The sequence below is a fragment of the Lepidochelys olivacea genome (genome assembly GCF_965140295.1).
Source record: "Lepidochelys olivacea isolate rLepOli2 genome assembly, chromosome: 3".
NCBI lineage: Eukaryota > Metazoa > Chordata > Testudines > Cheloniidae > Lepidochelys > Lepidochelys olivacea.
This window is the reverse complement of record NC_140413.1, coordinates 130,652,937-130,676,043: the sequence shown is the minus strand read 5'-3', so window position 1 is coordinate 130,676,043 and position 23,107 is coordinate 130,652,937. Positions and strand designations below refer to the sequence as shown.

The window sequence follows — 23,107 nt, the reverse complement described above, 5'->3', positions numbered from 1 at the left end:
AAGACAATTCCCTTGTCTCTGCTCTGGGCCCAAATTAAAGCAAAAAACCTCCAACTACTTGGAAACCTGCTTACCCAGCCCAAAGAAGAAAAAAAATTTCTTTTCAAACCTGTGCTCCTTGTAAAACAAAAAAAAAAATCAAAATCCTAAAAAAAACCCTGCCACTTTTGTCTCCAGGCAAATGGGTAGAGCACACACCCCCTATTTACTTTTAGGAAGAAAAGAAAAAAAAAAAAAACCTCTGGGTTGGAAGACTGTGAATTTCCCTGCAGGAGTTAAGTACCCTGCCTCCAGGCAAAGAAAACCTGCAATTCACAAGATAATCCCCTTTTGTCTCTGCTTGGCCACAAAGCAGAGAGAAACCAAGCTGCTTTCAGTTTCAAAGCTGCCTTCTGGACTTCCTAAAAATTCCTTTTTAAAATCTGTATTTCTAGTTCAAAAAATCTCAACTGGATCTCAAAATGATTTCAGGTTAATCCCACCACTGTGCCACCATGTCAAGGTTCCTCCCCCACTCTGAACTCTAGGGTACAGATGTGGGGACCTGCATGAAAAACCTCCTAAGCTTATCTTTACCAGCTTAGGTCAAAACTTCCCCAAGGTACAAAATATTATACCTTGGACAGGCCGCTACCACCACCAAACTAATACTGGTTACTGGGGAAGAGCTGTTTGGACGCGTCCTTCCCCCCAAAATACTTCCCAAAACCTTGCACCCCACTTCCTGGACAAGGTTTGGTAAAAAGCCTCACCAATTTGCCTAGGTGACTACAGACCCAGACCCTTAGATCTTAAGAACAATGAACAATCCTCCCAACACTTGCACCCCCCCTTTCCTGGGAAATGTTGGATAAAAAGCCTCACCAATTTGCATAGGTGACCACAAACCCAAACCCTTGGATCTGAGAACAATGAAAAAGCATTCAGTGTTTTACAAGAAGACTTTTAATAAAAAATAGAAGTAAATAGAAATAAAGAAATTCCCCCTGTAAAATCAGGATGGTATATATCTTATAGGGTAATTAGATTCAAAAACATAGAGAACCCCTCTAGGCAAAACCTTAAGTTACAAAAAAGATACACAGACAGAAATAGTTATTCTATTCAGCACAATTCTTTTCTCAGCCATTTAAAGAAATCATAATCTAACACATACCTAGCTAGATTACTTACTAAAAGTTCTAAGACTCCATTCCTGTTCTGTCCCTGGCAAGCGCAGCATACAGACAGACACAGACCCTTTGTTTCTCTCCCTCCTCCCAGCTTTTGAAAGTATCTTGTCTCCTCATTGGTCATTTTGGTCAGGTGCCAGCGAGGTTACCTTTAGCTTCTTAACCCTTTACAGGTGAGAGGAGCTTTCCCCTGGCCAGGAGGGATTTCAAAGGGGTTTACCCTTCCCTTTATATTTATGACAACCTCCCTCTAGCAAAGGGAAAATTTACAAATTGAGAAAACAAAGGTAAACTAATACACCTTGCCTGGCTGTTACTTACAAGTTTGAAATTTGAGAGACTTCTTGAGGAAGATTTGGAGAACATGGATTGATGTCTGGTCCCTCTTAGTCCCAAGAGCGAACAGCCACACAAACAAAGAACCTAAAACAAAACCTCTCCCCTCCCAGATTTGAAAGTATCTTTTGTCCCCATTGGTTCCTTTGGTCAGGTGCCAACCAGGTTACTTGAGCTTCTTAACCCCTTACAGGTAAGGAGGAATTTAGGCTAGCCCTATGGTTATGACACCCCACCCTCTGAGTTTTGAGAAAATTTGAATCTGGAGTTGGACTGAACTCCACTTCATGGGCCCATCTCTATAATGGGTCTGAACCGGAACACAAAATCTGACCAAGTCAGAACACTGGGAATATTTGGATTCAGATCCATGGCTTGAACTGAGAAGCATGATTCTGGTTGTCTCCAATAAATACCTCAGTACTGACAGCCTCCCACTTTCACCCTTCAGCAGAACTGTCTTACACACAAACATTTGCTCAGTGGAATAAAAGATGTGTAGTTTTTATCATTGTATTTAAACACCATACAAGTCAGACAGCAAATTAAACCCTTTACTCCCTTGCTGAGTGAGAGAGAGCTGTGCTCTTAGGATATGTCTACACTACAAAATTATTTCAAATTTATAGAAGTCGATTTTTATAGAAGCGATTTTATATAGTCGATTGTGTGTGTCCCCACTAAATGCATTAAGTCGGCGGAGTGGATCCACAGTACAGTGGCTAGTGTTGACTTTCGGAGCGTTGCACTATGGGTAGCTATCCCTGCAGTCTCCGCTGCCCATTGGAATTCTGGGTTAAGCTCCCAATGCCTGATGGGGCAAAAACATTGTCACTGGTGGTTTTGAGTACATGTCGTCAGTCGCCCCTCCCTCCGTGAAAGCAACGGCAGACAATCATTTCGCGCCTTTTTTCCCTGTGGATGCCATACTGCTTTCAGCAGACGGTGCAGGAGGCCTGCTAACCATCATCATCCACCACTTCCAGAGCTGCAACTCTACTCTCCTCAGACGCCATACCACGGCAAGCATGGAGCCCGCTCGGATCATTGCGGCAGTTATGAGCATTGTAAACACCTCGCGCATTATTCTGCAGTATGTTCAGAACCAGAATCTGCAAAACCAGGCGTGGAGGCGATGGCAGCATGGTGATGAGATTGATGAGGACATGGACACAGACTTCTCTCAAAGTACGGGCCCTGACAATTTGGACATCCTGGTGGCAGTGGGGCAGGCTCATGGAGTGAAACGCCAATTCTGGGCCCAGGAAACAAGCACAGACTGGTGGGACCGCATAGTGTTGCAGGTCTGGGATGACTCCCAGTGGCTGCGAAACTTTCGTGTGCGTAAGGGCACTTTCATGGAACTTTGTGACTTGCTTTCTCCTGCCTTGAAGCACAAGAATACCGAGATGAGAACAGCCCTCACAGTTCACAAGCGAGTGGTGATAGCCCTCGGGAAGCTTGCAACGCCAGACAGCTACTGGTCAGTTGGGAATCAATTTGGAGTGGGCAAATCGACTGTGGGGGCGGCTGTGATCCAAGTAGCCAACACAATCACTGAGCTGCTGCTATCAAGGGTAGTGACTCTGGGAAATGTGCAGGTCATAGTGGATGGCTTTGCTGCAATGGGTTTCCCTAACTTTGGTGGGGCAATAGATGGAACGCATATCCCTATCTTGGAACCAGAGCACCTTGGCAGCCAGTACATAAACCGAAAGTGGTACTTTTCAATGGTGCTGCAAGCACTGGTGGATCACAAGGGACATCAGCGTGGGATGGCCGGGAAAGGTACATGATGCTCACATCTTCAGGAACTCTGGTCTGTTTGAACAGCTGCAGGAAGGGACTTTATTCCCAGACCAGAAAATAACTGTTGGGGATGTTGAAATGCCTATAGTTATCCTTGGGGACCCAGCCTACCCCTTAATGCCATGGCTTTTGAAGCCATACACAGGCACCCTGGACAGTAGTCAGGAGCTGTTCAACTATAGGCTGAGCAAGTGCAGAATAGTGGTAGAGTGTGCATTTGGACATTTAAAAGCATGCTGGCACAGTTTACTGACTTGGTTAGACCTCAGCAAAACCAATATTCCCATTGTTATTACTGCTTGCTGTGTGCTCCACAATATCTGTGAGAGTTTATGTTGGGGCGGGAGGTTGAGGCAAATCGCCTGGCCGCTGATTACGCATAGCCAGACACTAGGGCAGTTAGAAGAGCACAGCAGGGCACGCTGCGCATCAGAGAAGCTTTGAAAAACAGTTTCATGACTGGCCAGGCTACGGTGTGAGAGTTCTGTTTGTTTCTCCTTGATGAAAACCCGCCCCCTTGGTTCACTCTACTTCCCTGTAAGCCAACTGCCCTGCCCTCCCCTCCCCCCTTCGATCACCGCTTGCAGAGGCAATAAAGTCATTGTTGTTTCAAATTCATACATTCTTTATTAATTCATCACACAAATAGGGAGATAACTGCCAAGGTAGCCCAGGAGGGGTGGGGGAAGAGGGAAGCACCGGGTGGGGTGGGGGAGGAGGACAGGACAAGGCCACACTGCACTTCAAAACTTATTGAATGCCAGCCTTCTGTTGCTTGGGCAGTCCTCTGGGGTGGAGTGGTTGGGTGCCTGGAGGCGCCCCCCCCACCACGTTCTTGGGCGTCTGGGTGAGGAGGCTATGGAACTTGGGGAGGAGGGTGGGCGGTTACACAGCTGCTGCAGCAGCGGTCTGTGCTCATGCTGCCTTTCCTGCAGCTCAACCATACGCCGGAGCATATCAGTTTGATCCTCCAGTAGCCTCAGCATTGCCTCCTGCCTCCTCTCACCATGCTGCTGCCACCACCTATCATCTTGCTCCCGCCACCGCTCCTCGCATTCATTTTCTGCTTTCCTGGACTCTGCAATTGTCTGCCTCCAAGCATTCTGCTGAGCTCTTTCAGTGCAGGAGGACTGCATGAGCTCAGAGAACATTTCATCGCGAGTGCGTTTTTTTTGCCTTCTTATCTGCGCTAGCCTCTGGGATGGAGATGATAAGGGGAGCATTGAAACATTTGCAGCTGCGGGAGGAAAAAAAGGGAGAGTAGTATTTAAAAAGACACATTTTAGAGAACAATGGGTAGACTCTTTCATGGTGAATGGTTTCAAACAGCAGCGCCCTCCTTTCCCATTTCAAGCACTCATTGGGTTGGCCATTTAAAAGGAGGGGCTGCAGTTTTCGGGTTAACGTGCAGCACAAATCCAACTAAACCCCTCCCCCAGTTCTCTGGGATGATCGCTTCACCCCTCCTCCCACTGCATGACTAGTATCAGGAAAGATCCCTGCCAGCCAAACATGAACAGCTCAGCATGAATGCTCCCCCCACCCGGCACCCCACTGCGTAGCTAAAAGCAGGGATGATTTCTTTTCAGCCCCAGGCAAACAGCCCAACAGGAACAGCCACCTCTGAATGTCCCCTTAATAAAATTCCCCTATTTCAACCAGGTGACCATGAATGATATCACTCTCCTGAGGATAACACAGAGAGATAAAGAACAGGTGTTGTTTGAATGCCAGCAAACACCAGGACCATACGCTGCCATGCTTTGTTATGCAGTGATTCCAGACTACGTGCTACTGGCCTGGAATGGTAAATTGTCCTACCATGGAGGACGGAATAAGGCTGCCCTCCCCAGAAACCTTTTGCAAAGGCTTTGGGAGTACATCCAGGAGAGCTTCATGGAGATTTCCCTGGAGGATTTCCGCTCCATCCCCAGGCACATTAACAGACTTTTCCAGTAGCTGTACTGGCCGCGAATGCATCCCCAGTCTTCCGGGAAAATTAATCATTAAACACGCTTGCTTTTAAACCATGTGTTATATTTACAAAGGTACAGTCACCAGAGGTGCCTTCTCCGCCTTCAAAGTCTGGGAGTCCACGTTGGGAGGGTCTCCAGGGTGATAAACAGTTCCTGGCTGTAAGGGAGAATGGTTTCATCTTCCACCTCATCATCATCAGCCTCATCCCCAAAATCCTCATCCCTCTTGTGTGAGACTCCATGTACAGGGATGGGGTAGTGGTAGAGGTATCACCTAGAATTGCAAGCAGCTCCTCATAGAAGCGGCATGTCTGGGGTTCTGATCTGGAGTGGCTGTTTGCCTCTCTGGTTTTTTGGTAGCCTTGCCTGAGCTCCTTAAGTTTCACACGGCACTGCTGTGTGTCCCTGATATAGCTTCTGTCCTTCATGCCCTTGGAGATTTTTTTTCAAATATTTTGACATTTCGTCTTTTGGAATGGAGTTCTGATAGCACGGATTCGTCTCCCCATAAAGCGATCCAGTACCTCCCGTTCAGTCCATGCTGGAGCTCTTTTGCGATTCTGGGACTGCATGGTCACCTCTGCTGATGAGCTCTGTATGGTCATGCCACGTGGCCAAACAGGAAATGAAATTCAAAAGTTCCCGGTGCTTTTCCTGTGTACCTGGCTAGTGCATCTGAGTTGAAAGTACTGTCCAGAGCGGTCACAATAGAGCACTCTGGGATAGCTCCTGGAGGCCAATACTGTCAAATTGCGTCCACGCGACCCCAAATTCTACCCGGCGATGTCGATTTCAGTGCTAATCCCCTCGTCTGGGAGGGGTACAGAAATTGAGTTTAAGAGCCCTTTAAGTCGACAAAAATGGCTCCGTCGTGTGGATGGGTGCAGGGTTAAATTGATCTAACGCTGCTAAATTCGACCTAAACTCATAATGTAGACCAGGGCTTACTCTTGGGTTCACAGCCTCCTTTTTCTTTCTCTGCTCTTTATTTTTTTCCCTGACTGTGGATTTCTGCTTTTCTTCTCTCCTTTTTCTCTTCTTAGGTCACTTTCAAGTCCCTTACACTATTCTTCTCACACTCTTCACAACCTGCCCGATTGCCCTCACTACCTCTTCCCTGACTCTCTAAGGGGCCTTGTTGCTCTTACTATAAGATCCTCAGTCTTCTCCCATCTGCTGCAACAAGTACTGTTTGTATGTGTGTGGGGGGGGTTGTAGTCCCCATGACAGGGTTACCCACAAGAGCACTCATTCTGACTCGAGCTCTGTGCAGAAACTAACATTTCCCTATCATCTTGTGAGAGACAAAGTGAAGGTACAGGGGTGTAACCCAAGTAGAGGAGGGACAGATACAAGTGGAAAGGGGCTGGGGCTAACCCGTGGTCTCGTTGTAGCTCATCTAAGTTCAGGCCAAGCTTGGTCCCTTGCTCCCCATGCTAGCAGAGAACCATGGGTGACTATTCACAGGACTAATCTGCACTGAAGCATACACCACTGCAACTTCACTGTTCTGGAACATAGCTCTCTTGGGTATGTCAGCTTTAGCTACACTGAGCTTGTGCCTGCAGAATAGACATAGCCAAAGAGGCAGAGCATTCAGCTCCAAGGGGAAGAATGTTCTATCTCTCCTTAATCAGAGAGAGGGCTGCATGAATCATGGCTTAGGGTGTAAGGATGAAGGTAAAAAAATTTAATCTAAAACCGGAGGTAGATTGAAATAAATAGTGGGGAAGAGAAAAGCCGAAACAAAGGGAAAAAGACGGGAATAAGTAACGCGTGTGTAAGGGATAGCTATGCAAAGCCTGATTCTCCTCTCACGCTATTTTTACTGTAAGGTAACTCCAATGACTTCAGTAGAGATATTCCTGATTTGTGGCAGTGTAAATGAGAGCATAGGCTTGATGCTGCTCTAATGTTGGTGTAAATCAGAAGAAACTGTCAAAGTCAAGGGAGTTACACTGGTGCAAAAGTGATATAAGAAAGAAGAGAATTGGGTCCATTGACTATAGAACTAAATTTCATTTTCCTTTCCTATCTAGATGTCCCTTCTATCACTTGAATCATTTCAACAGGGAAGATCAAGAATAGAGGAATTTGGTACCAATGTTCATTGATATCCCAAAGTAGGGATACTTTGTAGAAGAGATGGCACTTGCATCTTAAGACAAGATGCCCATTTAAACCTAATTTAGCTTGGCAATGGATCCAGAATACTGAAGTAAAATTGGCAAACCGTTTTTTTCTAAAACTGATTTTTTTTCCAGAGATAAAAAGACATATATGTAGTCCTAACATAAACAAAGCAGTGTTTATAACCCATACATATTGGGGCACCAAATTGTGGATATTCATAGATTAATTTATATTTAAAACCTAAAAGCATTCAGGAATTAATTCCTGTAAAAGTAACACTTGTGATTTTAATAACTGATTTGAAAGAGACCCTTGTCAGAGAAATGGATAGGTTAATGGTCTAAAAATACTGTAAACCCTTTGGTAACTTTATCTCTTTATCATCACTGGGCCTAATTTTCCACTGCTTTTCACTTTAGAGTCATTTACTCCAATGCAAAGTGCATGTAAAACTCTCCCCATCAGACTGGTAGTATTTCACACCCACTTTGCACAGGTGTAAATGCCCACATGAGGTGAATCAGTGTTTATATCTGTTGACAGATGAGTTCTTCTCTGAGACTCCCTATTGATTCAGTGGGATTTAATCTTAAAGTTAAGCACATGCTTAAGTGTTTTTCTGAATTGGGGTTCTAAGCAGAAGACAATGGAGAACTTTGCCACCTATACTTGTCCTGGGAAAACTGACTACCACAGTGGCCAGCCTGTTAGAAGTGGATATCAGTGGCTATATCAAATGTAAAGAATTGTCCTCCAACCTTTAGGAAGGCAATAGGACAAATCTAATTTTGGCCAAGTGGATAAATCAGATTAGTAATATATAATCCAAGGGGGAAACAGAGAGAGACATTGACTTAAATAGGATTTAAACACATGCTTAAAGTTAAGCACACTAAAGCTTAAGTGCTGAACTGGGGTTTGGGGAGAAGCTAGCTAGTCAGCCCAGTGTCTCCTGGAAACAGGCGCATGAAGGCTTCCTCCCCTCCTCAAGAGCAGCTGCTTAGCTTGTATGATGACTTCCATTTAAACCAGTTTTATGTTGTGAATTCCATAGGAGTGAAATTCACCTGTGTGCAGAGGGCCAGACCAAAGCCTAGTACTATTTAAATCCCACTTAAGCTCTGACTAAAGTTCTGCATATGCCTTCTGCTGGTACTCTGTATAGAGGTGAATTCCAGTGCTACGGGACTAAAATCTACAGTGTATTATTTTTAAAAGGCTAACCAAATTCATGTTTCCAGGGAAGATGTAAGCATGTGCTAACTACAAGAAGCTCAAAAAAAAGTGCTTAGGTTAAAATTGTTCCTTTGAGGCAATATACCACAATCTCAAGAATTATATTTATTCTTGGTTTATTCCCCTTGGGATCAGTCTGTGGACTACATTCTGCGTTAGTTACTATGGTGCGACCCCCCTGATTTCAGAGGCATTTCAGTGAGGTAACTGAGAGCAGAATTTGGAACAATATTTTAATAATACATAGAGACTCCTAAGCATTCATTTGTCTGGAAAATGCTAGTATATTAAGGGGTTACAATAAATTAATTTTGTAGCATGATCATCTTGACAGTGTCCCTTAAGGCATATTATAGCTAGCAGTTGTTAACAGTGCAATATGTAATGGAATCACAAAGGAAACATGACGTGCCAAACTCTTGAAAGGAAACATTTTCTAAATGTAAAACACGTATATTGGTTTGGGTAAATAACAGCTTTTACTGTAAAAAATTCATTTTCATAGATGAATATGGTTGTCACCTTCTTCTAGGAGAATGGGTTGGACTATGAAGCTTGTCTGGTTGCTCAGTGTGATGCCCTGGTTGATGCATTAACTCGTCAAAAGGCAAAACTGCTCACAAAAGTTACCAAAGACCGTGAGCACAAATTAAAGGTGAGTACAACTATTATGAGTTGTAAGCATTCTAGAGAGTGTGGCTACAAATATTTCTATTGAAGTGACTCTTTAGCCTAGAGTTAATGCACATGACGCCAAGTCCTGAAGTCCTTACTCAGTTAAAATTCCCATTGACCAAATCTTGAAGTCCTTATTCAGGCCCCAGTTTAACAAGGTACATAAGCATAACTGTAATGGAATTATTCATGTGTTTAAAGTTAGGCATGTGCTTAAGTAACTTGCTGAATTAGTGCTTCAGTCTTTAGGCAATACTCTTATTGACGTTTATGGGTCAAATCCTGACAGGTGCTAAGTAATCACAACTCCCACTGAAATCAGTGGGCAGTTCAAGCACTTATTACATCTCTGGTTTTGACCTTGTAGAAGCCATCTTGTTTGAGAAAGGACTGAATAAAAACTTCAGGATTTAGTCCATTCTTTAAACCTTCAGAATCTCAAGTGTCAGTGAGACACATCCTGGGATCCTCTTTTACTCTCTTCTCAAGAGAAATAAGAGAAAGGGGAAGGAAAGAGAAAATGTAACTGGCTGATTGGAGTGGTGATCAGTAGGGTTCTTTGTGGTGAAATTTCATGCAGCTCATAGCTCTGTATTTGAAAATATTACAAGTTCTGGGTGCATTATAAATATTTTAATTTTTTTTCTATTGTCTGATTAACACAATGTAGAGGGAATGGACAAACTGCTTCAGCTCAATGTTCTGGGAACCCCACTCTCACAACTTCCTAAATTTGTGATGTCCCACTAAAAGGCCTGATTCTCCTCTCACTTAGACCATTTTTACCTTGAATAACTCCATAGACTGCAGTGGACTTACTCCTGATTTACAGCAGTATGAGAGCAGAAACAAGTCCAAAGTTGGGGAAAAATGAGAGGTGTGCTTTTCTTATTCTTTTCCTCTGGATGAACAAGGGTCTACTGTAAATTGTGAAGGGAATGATAGAATATAAACTGCCCAGTAGTCCTCATAGTTATTCTGTTTAATATATTAGGTTTCAGTTATTTTGTTATTTAAAGCTCAAATTTTAATGGAAGTGTGGTTGCATGTGCAGTGAACAAATTCTACACTTATTAGATCCTAACTCCTTCAGCCATGAGCAGACCTGGGTATTCAACACTTTATCTGCTCTGATAATTGAGATTCCCTGTACATGACATTTTGCCAAACTAATTATCAGTATTTACAATACAGAGTAAAGAAGTGTAGCTGTTGCAGATAGGGTAATACCCATATGGCAGCTAAAACAAACATAGGTTTAACACTCTCTTCCATTCACTGCTGCTGCTTCTGAAATAATTTACTTGATTCAGTGAAAACTGAGAGGATTATGAGAAATGTACTGAGGTTTTCATTTGCAGGTTGTTTGGGACCAGATAAATCACTGTACGTTGAAGCTACGTCAGTCAACAGGGCTTATGGAATACTGTCTGGAAGTAATCAAAGAAAATGATCCCTCTGGTTTTTTACAGGTATTTTCTTTTCTACTCTTGTGAAGAAACAAAAAGATTATACTGGAATGTAAAACTTGCTATGGTGGAGTGTTTGGCTTAATGGCTTGGAAATGGGCTATGGAGTCTTTCAGCTGCAGTTTCACATTCGGTCTTTGTCAATAATACCTAGAAATTATTACAGTTTGGTAGCTAATATTAAATGATTTTGGTGGCATCTATGCGTTTACCAATAGACAAGGGTCTGCATCACCAAAAAAGCCTCCAGCATAATTGGTACTCTTGTTGGTAGTCTAAGTAGAGGCCAAGATTTGAATGATCTAGAAGATTCAATTCTCCCCTTTGCCCAGCCTGCTCTATTTGCAGGGGAATGGGGTAAGAGACCATCAGGGGACTGGTTATGGCTTCCTGATTTTTGCACCAACCCAGTCCCAGTGTTGGTTAGTTAGAGCAACCTAGAGACCTTACTCCATTGATACCACCAAGTCTCCAGCTTGCTTCTGATATGTCCCCTTCCTGGCACCATACCTCTCAACCTTCATACCTGCCAGTGTGTGAGTGCAAAATGAGTGCCAATTTTGATGCAGATATGGAACACCTATCTTGTTGCGTGTCAAACCTAATTTACAGATGATAATGTTTTCTAGATTGAGACTTCGTTTAAACCAGCGTTTCTCAAACTGGGGTCTGTGAGGGTACTCCAGGGGGTCCACCAGCCCTGCTGTTCACCTCTTCCCCCTCCCTCCCAGTGCTTCCTGCACGCAGGGGAATAGCTGTTCAGCGGCATGTAGAAGGCGCTGGGAGGGAGGAGGAGGAGTGGAGAGGGGGCAAGCTTGGGAGAGGGGGCAGGAAGAGGCACGGGTGGAGTGGGGGAGGGAAGAAGAGGGGGCCTTATGGGAAGGGGTTGAGTGGGGGACTCAGGTTTTGTGAAAAATTTTAAATCAAAATGGGGGTCCTCCGGTTGCTAAAGTTTGAGAACCACTGGTTTAAAGGATTATTTTCTCAATATGTGAATTAATTAAACCACTTTTTAAAATGCAAACTGGGAAATCAGATTCTTGTCACATGCAGCCATAAAGTCTCCTAAAAAGAAAAGGAGTACTTGTGGCACCTTAGAGACTAACCAATTTATTTGAGCATAAGCTTTCGTGAGCTACAGCTCACTTCATCGGATGCATACTGTGGAAAGTATAGAAGATCTTTTTACACATACAAAGCATGAAAAAATGGGTGTTTACCACTACAAAAGGTTTTCTCTCGCCCCACCCACTCTCCTGCTGGTAATAGCTTATCTAAAGTGATCACTCTCCTTACAATGTGTATGATAATCAAGGTGGGCCATTTCCAGCACAAAGTCAGGGTTTAACAAGAACGTCTGGGGGCGGGGGTAGGAAAAAACAAGGGGAAATAGGTTACCTTGCATGACGACTTAGCCACTCCCAGTCTCTATTCAAGCCTAAGTTAATTGTATCCAATTTGCAAATGAATTCCAATTCAACAGTCTCTCACTGGAGTCTGGTTTTGAAGTTTTTTTGTTGTAATATCGCAACTTTCATGTCTGTAATCGCGTGACCAGAGAGATTGAAGTGTTCTCCGACTGGTTTATGAATGTTATAATTCTTGACATCTGATTTGTGTCCATTTATTCTTTTACGTAGAGACTGTCCAGTTTGACCAATGTACATGGCAGAGGAGCATTGCTGGCACATGATGGCATATATCACATTGGTGGATGTGCAGGTGAACGAGCCTCTGATAGTGTGGCTGATGTTATTAGGCCCTGTGATGGTGTCCCCTGAATAGATATGTGGGCACAGTTGGCAACGGGCTTTGTTGCAAGGATAGGTTCCTGGGTTAGTGGTTCTGTTGTGTGGTATGTGGTTGCTGGTGAGTATTTCAGGTTGGGGGGCTGTCTGTAGGCAAGGACTGGCCTGTCTCCCAAGATTTGTGAGAGTGTTGGGTCATCCTTCAGGATAGGTTGTAGATCCTTAATAATGCGTTGGAGGTTTTAGTTGGGGGCTGAAGGTGACGGCTAGTGGCGTTCTGTTATTTTCTTTGTTAGGCCTGTCCTGTAGTAGGTGACTTCTGGGAACTCTTCTGGCTCTATCAATCTGTTTCTTCACTTCCGCAGATGGGTATTGTAGTTGTAAGAATGCTTGATAGAGATCTTGTAGGTGTTTGTCTCTGACTGAGGGGTTGGAGCAAATGCGGTTGTATCGCAGAGCTTGGCTGTAGACAATGGATCGTGTGGTGTGGTCAGGGTGAAAGCTGGAGGCATGTAGGTAGGAATAGCGGTCAGTAGGTTTCCGGTATAGGATGGTGTTTATGTGACCATCGTTTATTAGCACTGTAGTGTCCAGGAAGTAGATCTCTTGTGTGGACTGGACCAGGCTGAGGTTGATGGTGGGATGGAAATTGTTGAAATCATGGTGGAATTCCTCAAGAGCTTCTTTTCCATGGGTCCAGATGATGAAGATGTCAACAATATAGCGCAAGTAGAGTAGGAGCATTAGGGGACGAGAGCTGAGGAAGCGTTGTTCTAAGTCAGCCATAAAAATGTTGGCATATTGTGGAGCCATGCGGGTACCCATAGCAGTGCCGCTGATTTGAAGGTATACATTGTCCCCAAATGTAAAATGGGTAAGGACAAAGTCACAAAGTTCAGCCACCAGGTTAGCCGTGACATTATCGGGGATAGTGTTCTTGATGGCTTGTAGTCTATCTTTGTGTGGAATGTTGGTGTAGAGGGCTTCTACATCCATAGTGGCCAGGATGGTGTTATCAGGAAGATCACTGATGGATTGTAGTTTCCTCAGGAAGTCAGTGGTGTCTCGAAGGTAGCTGGGAGTGCTGGTAGTGTAGGGCCTGAAGAGGAAGTCGTTCACCTGCACATCACCAATGTGATATATGCCATCATGTGCCAGCAATGCTCCTCTGCCATGTACATTGGTCATACTGGACAATCTATACATAAAAGAATAAATGGACACAAATCAGATGTCAAGAATTATAACATTCATAAACCAGTCGGAGAACACTTCAATCTCTCTGGTCATGCAATTACAGACATGAAAGTTGCGATATTACAACAAAAAAACTTCAAAACCAGACTCCAGCGAGAGACTGTTGAATTGGAATTCATTTGCAAATTGGATACAATTAACTTAGGCTTGAATAGAGACTGGGAGTGGCTAAGTCGTCATGCAAGGTAACCTATTTCCCCTTGTTTTTTCCTACCCCCCCCCCCCAGACGTTCTTGTTAAACCCTGGATTTGTGTTGGAAATGGCCCACCTTGATTATCATACACATTGTAAGGAGAGTGATCACTTTAGATAAGCTATTACCAGCAGGAGAGTGAGGTGGGGGGAGAGAAAACCTTTTGTAGTGGTAAACACCCATTTTTTCATGCTTTGTGTGTATAAAAAGATCTTCTGTACTTTCCACAGTACGCATCCAATGAAGTGAGCTGTAGCTCACGAAAGCTTATGCTCAAATAAATTGGTTAGTCTCTAAGGTGCCACAAGTACTCCTTTTCTTTTTGCGAATACAGACTAACACGGCTGTTACTCTGAAAAAAGTCCCCTAATGTGAGGCATTATCGGGATTGAACCCTGGAGTTCTAAATCCTCGGCACAGACCTTTACCACTTGAACTACAGATGGAATTACTGTTATCTCTGTCGACTAGCCTCTAAATGTGGCCTTGACAGTGAGTTACACAATTCTTCGCTAGATAGCAGTTAATATTGGAGATGAGGATGCTTGGTTCTATTCCTTACTCTGGGAGAGAAACACAATGTAATGTTTGGAGACAGGAAAACCAAAGCACCTGGTTGGTGCATTCTGCATGAAAGGCAATATGATTGAGTGGCTAATATTTTTGTCTCCAATATCGGAAACCTCAGTTTTATTCTTAGTTCTGCTGCCAGGAAATCTGTGCTGGGATATAAGGGAGGGGGGCTACAGGTACCCCCACATGGGCAATTAGTCCAAAGCACAGTCTAATTAACACATGGCAAAGTCTAAATAGTTTCTTTGATCCAAACTGCCATTTACCATGGTATTTTAATAGAGCTAAATCTGAAGTCCTTACTCAGTCTTCAATGAAGCTATGTACCAAACTCTGAGAGGCTCTGAACATCTGCAGTTCCCTTGTCTCAGGATTTGGCCTATTGGAGTTTTGCCTCTGCAAGAACTAATAATAGCTGAATAAGGATTTTGGGGATGATCCTGAGTCAATTACAAAAGAAAACATGGTGACCAGCAGGTGTCTTCTTCCTCCCTTTGCCAAGTGTAAAGACTTACTATCTGATCATTTAGGCTCAGCTATTACAATGAAATCCCCGTATTGACATGCTTTCTTCTGACTTTCTCTAGTTTGCCATTCAATATGGATTTATTAAGTTGTTTCTGAAAATTCTAAGATCGTTTCATGGTTACCATTTCAAACCCAACAGAAGGGGGTGAATACTTATCTTGGCAGTATTCGTCAAGTCCTAATAGCTTGTGGTTGAACTAGAGCAGAGCTTTAAGAATGGCATCCAATCTTAATTTAATGGAGAATCAACCGCATCCTTTGGGGAGATCTGTTCCCAATGGTTAATTCCCCTAACTATTAAAAATGGGCACCTTCTTTCCAGTTTGAATTGTTCTAGCTTCAATTTCTGTCTGCTAGACTTTGCTAAATTAAAAAGCTTTCTAGTGTCAGATATCTTCTCCCTTCTATTCATGGAGATGAAATGAGACATCAAGACAGCTGCTGTGCAGATCAGAGAGGAAAGTCCGCTTTCTGTGTGGCTCTCAAGCAGTTAAGATAGCTCCCTAGCCCTGTTCCACAAAGCTTCTTTTCAAAGAAAACTAACTTTTCCAACTCTCACAGGGGATTTGCTTTGAAAAGACAAAATGGGAAGATGCAACACACATGGGAATTCACAGCAAAATTGCCACTTTGCCCTGCTTCAGTTAGACCATGAGGCTCTCAGTCACCTTGTATGATATAGTATAGTCATTCATGTCTGTCACTTCTAATTTATTCTGATCTATTTTTGCATTTGCAGTTTCACTAAAAGCCTAATGTTCTTTTTAAGATTTCAGATGCTTTAATCAAACGTGTTCAGGTGTCTCAGGAACAGTGGGTCAAAGGAGCCTTGGAACCAAAAGTATCAGCTGAATTTGACCTGACTCTGGATAGTGAACCTTTACTACAGTCAATTCACCAGCTGGATTTTATTCAAATGAAATGTAGGGGTGAGCTTTTGTGATTTGATTTTTATTTTGTGTGTGTCTGTTTTGAAACAGTGCTGTAGAGGAAGAGGTGAAGGAAGGTGGGGAGAAAGAGAAACTACTTGCAATTTATGGATAGTTATTTTTGTCTTCTCTTAGGCAAACATGAATTTACCAAGGAGTGCTTTCACCTCACCTCAAGTGACCGGACAAGCTCAGACAGTGAAATTAGGTGAAGTTAAAGATTTGAAAAGATAAAAGTTTCAAACGAAGACCATCTGTCTGTTTTGAAGGTGGTGAAGACATTGGTGTCAATGTGAACTTGAAAACAACTTAGCTCCTTTGTGTAGCATTAACAAGTTTAATACACTTAATTAAAAATGAGTTGCCGATAGGGCTGGATGAAAAACCACAATTGCCTTTTATGGAAAATGTTGAGGTTTCAAAATTTTATTGTGAAAACATGGGCAAGAAGCCAGCCCTGAAGAGCCAGTAGGCTGGTGGTTAGGTCACTCAGCTGGCATTTGGGAGACTCAGGTTCAAGTCCCTCCTCTGTCTGAGTCACAACTGGGTCAGTGCCCCACCCACTGGGCTATATAGTCAGTATCACTTTGGAGCAATTGATATTGAATGATTCATACAAGGTGGAACAATTTCAATAGGAGAGAAAGCACAAGACTGACTATATAGCTCAGTGATTAGTACATTGACTTGAACCCCAGTCTCCCATATCCTAGATGAGTGCCCTAACCACCATGCTATTGGCTACTGTAAGTGAACTTGCTCATGTGCTCTCTCTTTTCCTCCCACCCTCAAACTTTTGTCAAACCTGATCCGTTTCCACAAAACGTTTTAGGTTTTGACAAAACAGCATTTTTTTTGACAGAAAACAGTTTCATTGGTAATTAGAGTTGCTTGAAAATTTTTCAGTGTTTCAGCAAGAGTATCATCAGTGGCAAATGAGTCACTTCTTATGCTCAGGGCTTGTCTGTGTTACCGCTTAAGTCAATGTAAGTTACATTGCTCAGGGGCGTGAAAAAACCACTCCCCTGAGTAATGTAACTTAAATCAACTTACAGTGGTGTCATAGCTTTTGCCTCTTGTTGAGGTGACGTAATTATGTCAATGGGAGAGCGCTCTCCTGTCAGCGTAATGTGTTGTCATCAGATGCGCTACTGGCACTGATTTAATGTGGTAATAAAGACAAACCCTCAGTAAGGCAGAACCACCATGATAATTATGCTCAGTGGGGATACTGCAGTTGCCAGAGCCCAAGATAAAGTTTTGGAGGTATGGGCAAGAAATTACCATGGAATGTCATTGGCTATGGAATTCCTTAACACCAAAGATCAGGATAAGTCCTGACTGTCTGTAGGACAAATTGCAAAACCAATCATTTTGTACAAGGCCTCCTTCAATACAAATGACAGAAGAGTAGCCTAGTGATGTTTCCTGTGGTCAGGGAAGGGGAGAACAAAAGGAAGGGCGGGGGGAAGTTAAGCTAAAAATGCCTGAAAGTAGGAGTTGGTAGGGAATAGGGTGCCATTTGCAAAAAAAAAAAAAAAAATGTAATGCAGTTTTAAATGTTGTGCTTGGAACTTAGATACTAGGGAGACGGGCACATCCAAACTGGATGTATGGACAGATAGACATTCTGTAGGAGCCTGATCTAAAGTCCTTCTAGATCAGTGGGAGTATTTCGATTGAGTTCAATAGGCTTTGAATCCAGACCTACAGATACATGTGGAAGACACGGAAGAGTCTACCAGAAAGTACTGGATGGGCTGAAGATAATTTTGTTTTTCTCTGATTCCACAAGACCATTCCATAGATGAACATGAATCCTCATGTTTAGTAATTTATCTGTTCTCTGTAGGCTTAGTCCTGAACCGAAACAGAGTGGCTAATTTGACAGATAAATCCTTGGAGAAACAATGGAAATTGTTGAATTCAGATAAATAGTTAAAGGCCAAAATAAGATCATTGAGAGGGGATTGCATCTCAGCATAAATGGGATATATTAATGAAGCCACTCTAAAAACATCAGTAAATTACCCCTTTAAAAACATAACAGAGAGAAAAATAGAAGCAAGAGCACAAGGCATGAGATTTAACATGTAACTGAGAGAGCCTCTCTGAGTGTTGTCTGCCAAGGAGTCAGTTGTCAATTTAGACTGGTGTTTTAATCAATCTAAATGTAATAGTGGATTATAGTCCCTCCTGAACAGCTAATAATGAATTTAACTAAGCCACTGATGCATTCCAAATAGCTAAGCAACCCACAGAGTACCTGAGATGGGAACACTTTAGATTTAATTTACAACCTGCAGAAAATCACTCTCCCTCCCCTCCCACCCTAGGCCATGTCACCTCCACTCACTTGTGCATTTGGAGGGTAGGACCAAGGCTGTGCCCATTCTCTGCATACCTGCCTTGGTGGGGAGTAGTGGGCTTGTAGCACCTGCTTTCTCCTGGGGAAATGTACCCAAAGACCAGGGTAGCCCTTTCAGGGGCATAGGGAAGGCTCTTACTTCCCCTTATGCTGTTTGATCAAGTAGTACAAGCCATATTCTAGTTCTAAATAAATATACAATCACAGGAAGATAGGAGTTACTTGACATAGAGAGACACATATATATAAATAAATAAAATAAATAAATAAATAAAATAAATATAAAACAATAAAATATAATAATAATAAAATAAATATAAAAAATAAATATATAAATAAATAACAAATAAATAAAATTTTTGGCTGTGTGCCTATTTCTATTTAATCTTACAGGGTATATATATATTGCAGTCACGGGGTGTGACTCGGCTCAAGTAGACATACCCAAACTAGCTATAATCTAGCTACCTCGGGTTCTGAGCAGTGAATCTTTGCAGAGTGCACTTCAACATGGGCTGAACAGGCCCACACTGCACCCTGGATAATTAGTCTCAGTGCTAGCCAGCACTGAAATGCACCCTACTGCAGGCTCTCCAGGTCCCAAGATAACTAGATTAAAGCTAGTTCAAGTATGTGCACTTGAGCTGCAGCCACACCCTCTGATCGAGGTATAGACGTGTTGGTATTTACTGGACTTTATTTTTGTGATCTCAACCCTTTTCTCCCCCAGTTCATTTCCATTCTATACTAGACGGAAAGGTATCTTTGTATTCCTGACATCTGTCTGTGTCCACCTGCCCCAGTATGTGTTGGCTTGCCCCAAAAAACTTTTCTGTGTCAGCAAGCTTGTGCTAACGTGGACTCCCGTTCCTTCTGTAAAGTCTCTTCCTTCCCCACTAATTCCTTAGTACCTAAAAAATTTAAAACCAACTTTACAATATCATCTCATTCACATATTGAGAATCTGAAGTACCCCCTATCTAGATGGCCCTGCATATAGAAATGGAAGGAATTATTTCAAAATAAGTGGCCATGTTTCACTAGCCAAAAATCAGAGTGGTAAGAAACAGAGCTTTATAAATAACTGGCAAGCCAGCATAACATGTTGAGGCTTTGCTATTTATCTATAAACTAAATACAGAGCAACCCCTAAGCTTGCATTCCTGAACCAGTAGTCTCACAAAAATATATGCCCCTCCTGAAACCAGCTCCTCTTTTTCCAGTCCCATTCACCACATTGCCCCAGAGAGCAATCAATCTTTGCCAAGTGTTTTGGTGTAATATGGAAATTTTATCAACTCTCTGTGTTTGGTCTGGAAACAGCAGATTCAGAATGAGCTTTAATGACATTCAGAGCTAAACCACAATGGGAGATCCGGTACAGTCCCAAGGGGAAAAGTACCAGACCGACCTTTTTAACTGCAAGTTGTTTTTTCCTATATGTTTATTTTCACCCTGTTGCCTGAAGATTGGAAACTGGAGGAAGCTGTCCATGGTTAAATAAGGAAGATGAGAGGTGGGGTAGAGAGGAAGGGGAGAACTGCAAGGGGTAACTTCACCCCAGAGGAATGGAATATTGTCATCAGCCCTTGTTGATGCCTGAATTTCTGAAATCTTTTTTTAAATCTCTGGCCTCGCCTCATTCAACATCACTGAGTTTGCACAGGTCAGTGGGAGGTGAATGCCTGCTCATAAACAAACACTGATTCACTGCGTTAGACAAAGCATAATGAAAATGAGATCAGATTGTATTAAATTAGCCTTAGTGATGACTTGTGCATATATCTTACTCATGGTTTAAGGATAAGCCTCAGATCCAAAACTAATCTCAGTAAATAATGATCAGGCAGAGTTTCTTTAATATTGAGAAATGTAATCAATTGCACAGAAAGCACAAGGGTGGTACTGTAATGATGAGTGACAGGAGTGACTCTTTGCTAGCCTGTTAGCAGTAGCTCAGTACTCCAGGGGATAGGTTGATCCACTGAAAAACCTGCGCAGTGTCTAATATGTGGTGGCATTTTGATCTAGCCCACACCTCTTTCCTTCACCTCCGTCCTCTTCCCTCCGTTATATTTTCTGATTGCCATGGTCTGAAATCCCTACCCTTCTCCATGACTAGCTGTGTCTGTACATCACATTCTCTCTGTTTTCACTAAAGACATGGACAGAGATCTAATCCAGGTTTGATTTGTTCTTGAATGCTGGAATATTGATGGGATTAGTGTATGTTTGTTTGTTTGCAAAATGGAGAATGGATACAAATGCTTAAAATAACTTTTGGCATGTGGTGGTCCATCTTTTTCCCCATTCCCTTTCACCCACTCCAGCCACTTCCTGCCATGTGGCATGATTCAGCGATAACCCCCATACTTTCACTGCCTCTGCTGTAGCTCCTGTCCAATATCCAGCCCTGCTTTCGAAAGACTCACACCCACTGCGGTCTTCTCTGCCAGCCTGACACAGCTTTAAAAACCAACCACCTCTTTCCACCCTGATGGCTCCAAATATCAACCTGTCTGGTTCTCTCTGAGGAGTATACCTCCCTCCTGTCATCCCTACCCAGCCCCCATGATCACCCCACTCACATCTTGCTATGGGGACTCCCTCCTGACCCCCCCCCCCACAACTTGACAAGTCTCTCACAACTCAGACTCATCACAAAGAAATTATTTGGTATTTGGAAAATCCAAAGGTGTGGCTTCATCCCTAGTTTTATCTCTATTTAATTTAGGGGGACCTAAAGCTTACAGAATTTCTCATTGGACTGTTGTCTTGCTGAATATAATCCCCCCGACTGTCTAGCCTAGGGGAAAAGTCATTGTACAACTCGCCGGTCAGGTTGACAAACGGCAGAACAGAACCTTTGAACATCCAGCTCTGTCCCTACAGAGGGAGGGGCAATGGGATGAATTGAATTGTGTGTGACTAAGCTTCTAACTTGACATGAGACATCAGTGACACAGTGTTGATCTAGTACCCAAAGGATGTCCTGCCTGCATCATTTGTAGAAGCACAGCACAGCATTTACAGATGGAAAAAATGGGTTTGGTTATCAGCTCCATCTCCCTGCCAAGGCAGCATTGTTCCGTACAGCATTTTTTTAGTGCTTTCTACAGTATAGTTTTAAAGGGCACAAACAATGGGCTAGTTCTGTAATTTAACAGCTAAGTGTTCTATTCCATCTCCTCCCCCCACCTGATACTTAGCCTACATTTACCTTTTTTTGAAGTGTGTGTTATTGCTCCTAGGTACAGCCCAGTGTACTGCCCAAAACAATTCATTTCCCTTTTATGTATTTGTAGACCGAGAGGCACAATTCCTTCCCCCCCCCCACCTTCCCCAGGAGACTGGCAGTCTGCTACTGGCTCTTATCAGTAGCAGATTGCCCCCTCCACCCAAGCCAGCTAGGGTTGGGGGTGGAGCCAAAGCTCTGCCCATTCCTACTTACTCCCCACCTACCTACATGTGGTGGGAGGAGATTAGCAGCAGGCATGCAGCAACTGCTTACTCTTATATGCGTGGACCCAAAATCCAGGGAGGCTGTGCAGGGGCCTAGTTAGGGGTAGAGAGGTAGGTTGTGGGTCTTACTCCCCCTTGCAGTACTGTGTGACCATGCAGTCCTCCAGAACACTGTGGCCCTAAGTTTCACAATATCCATGTGTGGTAGGTCGGAGGTGCACAAGGATCACTTCACAAATTCTGAAGTGCATCCACTTCTGGGATGTAGCACAGCAGATCCCCAATTCTTTGCCTCAAAAGATATGAGTTATATACATTGAAGTCTAGGTGTCCTGGGCGAAAAGGTTTGGGGGGTGAGGGGAAGGAGTGAGAATTGTCTCACATATTTAACAGTACATAGCAAAACTACATGACATTACTGCTTCTTAAAGATGATCTTCAAAGGAATTTTTTTAAATTGGGCTTGTGGCTTTTTTCACTTCTTTATGATGGACAAAACCTGAAAACTTTCTTTTAAAGTTTTGGGATTTTTTTGCTTAGATTTAAACCTTAGAAATGTCAGAAATCTGATCTTCCCCTTGTTTTGTGAAGGGGATCTTGGAGAGGGTCTCATTGGATGTGTATTATGAACTTTACATTTTAACTACAGTGGCAGGAGTGTGACTTTTTAACAAAAACATCTTTTCTCCAACGCGTTCATTAGTCACTGACATTACATCTGTGTTAACAAGAACAAACAAAAAAAACCCAGAAGTTTTAAACAGTCCAACTAAAACTCCCTTCACCTCCTAGTTACAAAGCACTTAGTTTCTTGACTGTTGTGATATCACAATTTCACTAGTACTCCAGTTAGCGTATCATCTTCTAGGGAAGACCAGACCCAAGCTCGAATGTAAAAAAAAAAAAAAAAACAAGCAGATTTTTATTTATTATCATTAAAGTCTTCACTGAATATCATAAAGAAGCAAAAAAGGTCACAACTTGGGGGAGGGGGTTACCTTTAATAGTTTGTTTTAAAAGCTGTCAGCCACACATTCTTCCGGGCTCCGTAGTACCAGCATTCACTGCAACGCTTGCTGATGCCATCAGAAGGCCACTATAACTTTTGTATTGTTTATTGCAAGTGCAATATTGATATTTTGTCAGCTCGTGAGTGGCTACGTAACACAATCCCAGTAATTTTTACACAGTGTTCTTTGCACAGTATACCAGCGAGAGAGAGAATAGAAAGAACAGTACAAA

At 42.9% G+C, this 23,107-nt stretch overlaps 1 protein-coding gene across 4 annotated transcripts in view; it reads left to right on the top strand.

Annotated features, from left to right (window-relative positions):
* TRIM67 (tripartite motif containing 67) overlaps window positions 1-23,107 on the top strand; it is a 66,977-nt gene that overhangs the window by 16,758 nt on the left and 27,112 nt on the right. For 2 of the 4 annotated variants that reach the window (XM_084623729.1, XM_084623727.1), the window contains exons 3-5: window positions 9,195-9,317; window positions 10,699-10,809; window positions 15,876-16,029. In XM_084623729.1, coding sequence (XP_084479855.1) covers window positions 9,195-9,317; window positions 10,699-10,809; window positions 15,876-16,029 — 388 coding nt within the window. Of the gene's footprint in view, window positions 1-9,194; window positions 9,318-10,698; window positions 10,810-15,875; window positions 16,036-23,107 lie in introns of all 4 variants that reach the window. The other 2 variants (XM_084623728.1, XM_084623726.1) reach the window with 1 other exon arrangement.